Source organism: Armigeres subalbatus, chromosome 3 (assembly GCF_024139115.2).
Source record: "Armigeres subalbatus isolate Guangzhou_Male chromosome 3, GZ_Asu_2, whole genome shotgun sequence".
Lineage (NCBI taxonomy): Eukaryota > Metazoa > Arthropoda > Insecta > Diptera > Culicidae > Armigeres > Armigeres subalbatus.
The window spans coordinates 110,207,983-110,216,271 of record NC_085141.1 but is presented as its reverse complement, the minus strand read 5'-3'; the positions used below and the strand labels follow the sequence as shown (position 1 = coordinate 110,216,271).

Here is an 8,289-nt window from a genome sequence, read left to right as displayed (position 1 = left end):
TACGGCGGCGAACTCTATTCGATCGGAGCGTCTTGCGGAGTCCAAAGTATGTACGATTTCCAGCCACTATGCGCCTCCGAATCTCTCTGCTGGTATCATTTTCGGCGGTCACCAGTGAGCCCAAGTACACAAATTCTTTTACCACCTCGATTTCGTCACCACCGATGCCAACTCGCGGTGGGTGGCTCACATTGTCTTCTCTTGAACCTCTTCCTATCATGTACTTCGTCTTCGACGTGTTGATGACTAGTCCGATCCGCTTAGCTTCCCTCTTCAGTCTGATGTAGGCTTCCTCCATCTTTTCAAAGTTACGTGCCATAATATCTATGTCGTCGGCGAAGCCAAACAGCTGGACGGACTTATTGAAAATTGTACCACTCGTGTTAATCCCTGCTCTTCGTATTACCCCTTCCAAAGCGATGTTGAATAGCAGACACGAAAGACCATCACCTTGCCGTAACCCTCTGCGCGTTTCGAAGGGACTCGAGAATGCCCCTGAAACTCGAACTACGCACATCACCCGATCCATCGTCGCTTTGATCAACCGTTTCAGTTTATCAGGAAATCCGTGTTCGTGCATTAGCTGCCATAGCTGGTCCCGATCGATTGTATCATATGCGGCTTTGAAGTCGATGAATAGATGATGTGTGGGCACGTTGTATTCGCGGCATTTCTGCAGTACTTGGCGAATGGCGAACACCTGGTCCGTGGTAGAGCGTTCACCCATAAAACCCGCCTGGTACTGCCCCACGAACTCCCTTGCAATTGGTGCTAGTCGACGGTATAAAATTTGGGAGAGTACCTTGTAGGCGGCGTTCAGCAATGTGATTGCGCGGTAGTTGCTACAATCCAGCTTATCGCCCTTTTTGTAGATGGGACACACGACACCTTCCATCCACTCCTGCGGCAAAACTTCCTCCTCCCAAATCTTGGTAATGACCCAGTGCAGCGCTCTAGCCAGTGCCTCACCACCGTGTTTAAATAGCTCTCCTGGTAGTTGGTCAACCCCAGGGGCTTTGTTGTTCTTGAGCCGGCCAATCTCCTCCTGGATTTCCTGGAGATCCGGAGCCGGTAGAATTATGTCCTGCGCGCGTTCTCCCAGGTCCATCACCATACCGCCATCTTCGTCTGCCACATCGCCATTCAGGTGCTCTTCGTAGTGCTGCCGCCACCTTAGGATCACCTCACGCTCGTTGGTAAGAAGGTTCCCGTTTATGTCCTTACACATATTGGGCTGTGGCACGTGGCCCTTACGTGAACGGTTCAACTTCTCATAGAACTTCCGTGTGTTATTAGCGCGGTACAGTTGCTCCGTCTCTTCACGGTCTCGATCTTCCTGCTGACGCTTTTTCCTCAGGAAAATCGAGTTTTGTCTGTTCCGCGCCTGTTTATATCGTGCCTCGTTCGTCCTCGTGCGGTGTGGCAGCAATCTCGCCCATGCTGCATTCTTATCTTCTACTAACTGCTCACATTCGCCGTCATACTAGTCGTTTCTCTGATCCGGGGGCACCGTGCCAAGTGCAGCGGTTGCGGTGCTACCAATGGCGGATCGAATATCTCTCCAGCCATCTTCAAGAGAAGCTGCGCCTAGCTGCTCTTCCGTTGGGAATGCCACTTCCAGCTGCTGCGCGTAGTCTTGGGCTAGTCTACCGTCTTGTAGCCGCCCAATGTTAAGCCGCGGCGATACACGTGTTGTACACCATCGAGAGTTTTGAGCGCAGGCATACTGCAACGAGGTAGTGGTCGGATTCAATATTCGCACTGCGGTAAGTGCGGACGTTCTTGATGTCGAAAAAGAATTTATCGTCGATTAGAACGTGGTCGATTTGGTTTTCCGTTTCTTGGTTAGGTGATCTGCCGGAGGCTGCGAAGTTTATGCATCGTTGACCGTTATCATTCGATACGGTGTGCAGATTATTCGGTCCGATGACCGGTCTATACATTTCCTTCCTTCCTACCTGAGCGTTCATGTCTCCGATGACGATTTTGACGTCCCGCAGTGGGCATCCATCGTATATCTGCTCCAGCTGTGCGTAGAACTTCTTTCTCGTCGTCGGGTCTCCCTTCGTGTGGGCAGTGCACGTTGATGATGCTATAGTTAAAGAAACGGCCTTTAATCCTCAGCTTGCACATCCTTGCGTTGATTGGCTGCCACCCAATCACGCGTTGGCGCGCCTTACCCAGCACTATGAAGCCGGTTCCCAGATCGTTGGTGGTGCCACAGCTTTGGTACAAGGTAGCCGCTCGATGCCCGCTTTTCCACACTTTCTGTCCTGTCCAGCAAATCTCCTGCAGCGCCACGACGTCGAATTTGCGGGGATGTAATTCATCGTAGATCATCCTGTCGCAACCTGCGAAACCTAGCGACTTGCAGTTCCATGTTCCAAGCTTCCAATCGTAATCCTTTATTCGTCGCCTAGGTCTTTGCCGATTATATCGAGTCGCATTATCTCTTATATTGTTCGTAATGATTGATTTTCCAGGCGGCTTATTGGGCCTGCGCAAACCTCCTGTCTCGTCGGAGGGCCGTCGTGTCAGGGCTGTTTAGCGTCCCACCTAACACCAGGACTTGGGCTTGTGCGCTTTGAGCGGCACACGGTCGCTTTGGTGGGGCCTACTTGCGGATACATGCAGCTTTTTATAGAGGTTTAACAGGGCCCACTGTCAAACCCCACCACATCCTAGGCAAGCCCCACAACTCGCAGATGGCCTGGGGAGGGATCGTCAAGCCCTTGGACATAGTCCCTGCTGCCCCTAAGTCGGAAAATCTACGCATGGCAATAATATTTTTTAAAATCAGAGAGCACCTTTCTAGTTTTACCTACCAAAGCAAGTTATTATAGAAGATAGAAGAACCAATTCCCCGCCGAATGTATACGAATATACGAAGATATACGACAGGGATTGACGCGATGTGCTTTACTACAGGTGTTGCCCAAACCCTTGAGTAGTATTTGTTCAGCGAACTTTCGCTCTTTTTAGAGAGAAACTCTCAGCTGGGCTGCCGAAGATGGTCGAGTGCGACCGAATGTGACGTCACGTCTGGCATACTCAGTACATTTTTTATAACAGACGTGACGTTTCACTCCGCCCGCCCGGGTGGCATAATGTTTTGGTTATTTTTTCGACTAATACAGACATAGAGGACTTTGGCCCACACTTTTACTGAAGCACATCGGGATTGACGATAGACATTGAAATGGAGGACAAGCGCGAAGAAGACATTCATATTCGGTTTACGATGGACACCTGAATCTGTGATAGGGCTTGGAATCCTGCATTACCCGTCGTATTGGTTCCACGAGATCCTTTGAGGAGCTCACCAGAACATCTATTACCAGAGCATTCTTTTTTTATCAACCCAATGCCTTTTGTTCTGAAACAAAAAATGTTTTCGTACTGGAAGTGCGTTAAGTTGCCATGGAGGAAATCATAAGAAAACTCCATTAGTCGGGATTTTATTTCTTCTGTCTCCACTGTTGCGGGACATAGAACAAATTAACAGCGCGCACGATGACCGTGCGACGGTGTAGTGTTACGGGCCGTAACTTACGGCCGAGGCATATAATTTGCTGCGTTGATCACAGTGGTCGGCGGCAACAGCATACGACAAAAAGTACACTTCTTTTTGTATGCTGATGCAATGAGAAAAATTATTAATTATATTTAGGGATTGCTTTGTAGAGGGTTTTTGGGAATTTAGGGTCAGATTTTTGCTGAACTTCGGACGAGTTAGGCCAGATTAGGATTAAAGTTGTGGCCATATTTCGGACGAGTGATTAGTGAAATTAAGATTACCCGAGCAGAAGCCATGAACAGAATAACAAAACATGATATGGATTTGATTGATATAAGAGATAAAAGAACAGGCAACAATATCAAAAATTTGCACCGAAATATCAATTAAATATCAAGATATGCTATGGATAAGAACAAACCAATGGCTCATGATATTGATCACTTCTTACAAATAGCATAACTTGATCGCCTTTTGATATTTTAGTGCAAAATATTGATATTGTCGTCTGATCTTTTATCTCTTATATCAATCAAGTCCATATCTTATTTTGCTATCTAATCAACATTTGATATTATTTTGCTATTATCGTCTACCCGGGTAAGGTGCTAATTGGCCACAAAGAAAAATGTGATTTGTGATTATAGATATCACATTCCGTTACACCTGCATGTGCCTGCATGTTCCTCTATACAACTTTGTAATATCGTGCTTTTACCGAGAAGGCGATCTCCTGACATAATATGTACCTATATATCACTCGTTATGCTATGTTTCAGCAATAATTACCCGTTTCCAATGCCAATGAATATTAATTGCTGCTCACCAGTTCTGAGTAAATATCTGAGCTCATTATTGCAATGATGCGATTGTTCAAACGTTTATTCTAATGACCATTACAATGTTGCGTAGAGTTAGCCATGCTTTGGGCATGTAAGCAGTTAGTAAACACCTAAGTAAACGGCAATCATCTCAGAATACTGTTATAGGCCAAATACAATGGATACGTTTGCGTACGTTTTGACAGTTTTCCCATGGGAAAACTGTAAAAACGCACGCAAATGTATCCATTTGCATGTTTCTATTATCACATGTTTCCTTTGAAAATAAACAATTGTCATATTTAGTCAATCCATTGACTAAGCTGTTTCTTAAAAGCATACCCTGTGTAATTCGTATTTGGAGAAAAAAAATAATTCTCAATTTCAGATTTTCTTGTTGTTATCATGGATGATCAGTGCTGTAAAACGTAACAAACAAGTTATGTTCCATTGCTACCTAGTGAATCCCAGATAATCTAGTAGCGTTGTGTTGACAATTATGCATTGCTTCTGTATTGAGTGGTGTACCCTCGAAAACGCGAGTGCATTTAGTTTTGGATTCCGTGAGGAATGTCCTTAAGGCAAGATACTCGTGGGAGTAGACACTTGATACTAATTATAGACTATTCAGATTACGCCATTTATGATAATAATTATCTTGTTGAATATGAGAAAAAATTGAATGTTTGTAAATTGGCATGAAGTTACTCTTTATCATGATATGTTTTATCATAAATGGCGTAATCTGAATATACTATAAGATGGATCCTAAGGATCGTCACACTTCTTGCAACTCCCCATCCCCTCTCTAAGCGTTACGTAATTTATGGATATTCCCTATTAAAAACAACAACAATAATTAAATAACGAATTAGAGGACCATTACAATAGCAAAACAATAGCAAATTATTTGACTTTTTAAATTATTTTTTACATGGCCATGGGGGACCAGATCACGCGACACGTTCTCCGAACTGTAAACCAGTTTTTATGACAATTATATTCAAGTTTTTAAGGTACTAAACCATCTTTGGACAATAATAACCACATCAAAAACAATTAATATCGAGATATGGAAAGGCGAATGTGATAAAAAAAACCTCTATAATAGTTTCCGAGTTTTCCTCATTTTCCCATTTGATATTACTGGCGTAACCGATCAGCATGAAAAAGCAATCGAATCTATGGGTAAATATCATTAAAATAAACTATTTCCGTCTTTCATTCACACCAATCAAATGCTTATTCTCGACCTTCAGTGTCATCGCCACTTTCAATCGAATATCCTTCATCCGCAAAGCTGTTTTCAGCTCCAAATGCCACAGAATGGTGGTCAGCATCACCTTCATCGATAGCCACGCGTAACGCGTCCCGATGCAATTTCTTGGTCCTGCACTGAACCCCAGAAACGCATAAGGATACTGCGGCCGATCGAGAAATCTTTCCGGAACAAAGCGATCTGCGTCGTCACCCCAGTATCTGCTATTCCGGTGGATGCTGAAAACGTCGATAACCAGGTTGACACCAGTTGGGATCGACAGCCCATCCAAGAGCACATCGGCGCTGGTCCGTCGCCCTAGAATTGTTGTGATCGGCCACAGCCGCATGGCTTCCTTCAAAACTGCTTCCATGTAGACTAGTTGCTGTAGGTCTTCGATGGTTATATCCTGCAGGTTATCACCGAACAGCTCATCTATTTCTGTTACAAGTTTTCGTTGTACATTGGGATGCATTGCGATGAGAAGGAGGACGTTGGCCATCGTAACGGCAGTAGTTTCGTTTCCACCGAAAATCATTGTGTTCAGTTCTTTCTCGATTACTTCTTTGGTGAAGTAAGAATCTTTGGCGGCAATCTGATACAGTTGGTCGATGAAGATTTGTGGTTTGTGCAGGTTAGTTTTCGAAGCTTTGGTTTCGCTCAAAAGGATTGGTTTCTGGCGGAGCACTTGTTGCGCAGGAGATTTGAAAATTTGCCGAGCATGCCTTTCTCGTCGATAGTACGTCGTCCATCGATAGATCCAATCTGGGTGAAGTAGAACATTGGTTACACGGTTTGTTACCAGCTCGAATAATTCATCCAATACATCGAGATATTCACATGATGCCTGTTGTTGAATGTTCATTTCTATTCCGAGTGTAGTAGCTGTTCATCATGGATAGAAAATCAAGTATAACGAGTGGTAATAAGTCACTGAATTTTCGTGGAACTTACCATATACCATATCCAAAGTGCATGCCGCAATGTGACCATATACATCAAAAACACCATGGCTAACACTTTGATCTTTCAGTTTCCGCACCAGCACATCTACTTTAGCTCTAAAAATGGGAAGAAACGTCTTCAAAATTCCCCAGTTGAAGCTTGGCTGGATGGCCTTCCGGTGAATTCGCCATTTCTTTGTCGATAGTGAAAATATTCCTTCTAGTGGAGTGTATCGATAGATCCAAGGCTTGTCCAAACATGCGGCCGAATTCAGAATAGTTTGAGCATGATCCGGTTGATTTAAAATGATGAAAGGTTTTGCGCCTAGGAAGAATAGCACCGGACTACCGTTGCTTCCGTATGCGGTAGAAATCCGATGAAATGCATCCAAAATCTCGGAATAACTTTTTCCGAGGAAAATGTAGCTGGATCCTAGCAATGGAACGCACGGTGGTCCTGGCAGATGTCCTAATTGTCTTTGTATGATTCGGTTGCGCCACCAACTTTTAAGATAGATAACGAAGCAGATCAAAAAGATTAGAGTAATAACGTGATACATCGTCATCTATTCAAGATAATTTTGTGAGACATCGTTTTATTCATTGTTATGCTCCAAAATTGAAAGTCATTCTGATGATAAATTACTGTGTGCAGGCGTGCCCGTTTATCACGGTATTTATAAGTAAGGGAAGAGGCCCCAGTACGCTCCCCGTGGCGAAACGCATTTTGGATATTCACTCATATTTAGTGTTTGAGAGGGTTTTAACAAAAGTAGACCTAAAATTATGTGCAATAGGCGAAAAAAGAAGACAGGAAGATAGTAAAAACCTAAATTCTCTACATTTTGATGAAACATCTAACCTTTCGGCGAGGCAAACGCCCTAGTGGAACTAACCTGCAAAGTACTACGCGTCTCCACGCACTGTCCATACCAGAAAGCTGATTTGCCGACACATGGTGTATTGTTCTTTCAGAGTGGTTAAAAGGCGTTTTTCATGAATTTTCCGGCAACTAAAAATCACAACTTTTTTAAAATGTGAATATACCCAATATGATTGAGATTTTCTACAATTTTTAGATGGCATCAGCTAGCTATAATGTTTAACTGTTAAATGAGGTAAGAATACTCATGAAAATCGTTACAGCTATGACAAAGTAAGCATTGCTTGGCTAGTGCAAATTCAAAAAAAAAATGACCGCACCTTCACGGAAGCTTGAGAATACCCATTAATGGGTATTCTCGTACCCATTTTGTAGAAAAGCGGCATAACTCATTTAATGAGTAAATCGCGTTTACTTATTAATGAGTAAGTTGACTAAACTTCATAAAATGGGTATTTTTTCTACTTGGATTTTTTGATAGGAAGTGGGTAAAAAAGCCACATTTATAAAGAACAAATGAATGAGGTTATGGCATAGAAATAAAAAGATAAGGTACACCAGGGCAAGTTGAAACGGTTTTTCAAAGTTGAACTTTGAAGTGCTATGAAAAAATCGATCTTTGATAAATTTTGAATCCGTTTGCGGTGTTTGCTAGTTCGGGCCAAAGAATATACATAAAAAATAAGCAACCTCAGCAAACTTTTTTATAAATATTTAGCATACTGAAATTACTTTTTATGTGCATCGTTTCAACTTGCCCCGCGTATCGGGGCAAGTTGAAACACTGCGCTTCTTACAGACATAAGCTAATTTTTCCGTATTAAAATCACAATATATGTATTCAGTGAGACTCAAGATGCACGAGG

General features: G+C 43.1%; 1 protein-coding gene across 1 annotated transcript; it reads right to left on the bottom strand.

The window, feature by feature from the left end:
• Positions 1–5,546: 5,546 nt before the first annotated feature.
• On the bottom strand, positions 5,547–7,100 carry LOC134221874 (cytochrome P450 4c21-like). Its single transcript, XM_062701044.1, has 2 exons — positions 6,551–7,100; positions 5,547–6,481 (listed from the first exon to the last, which is right to left on the bottom strand). Exons 1-2 carry the CDS (start codon positions 7,098–7,100, stop codon positions 5,547–5,549), a joined length of 1,485 nt encoding a protein of 494 aa, XP_062557028.1.
• Positions 7,101–8,289: the final 1,189 nt, after the last annotated feature.

Excerpts from the sequence above, each read along its gene's own strand:
- LOC134221874 (XM_062701044.1), bottom strand. The coding sequence starts at position 7,100 with ATGTATCACGTTATTACTCTAATCTTTTTGATCTGCTTCGTTATCTAT. Across the intron at positions 6,482-6,550 it reads CACTTTGGATATGGTATATG|CTACTACACTCGGAATAGAA; the intron begins GTAAGTTCCACG and ends CATGATGAACAG.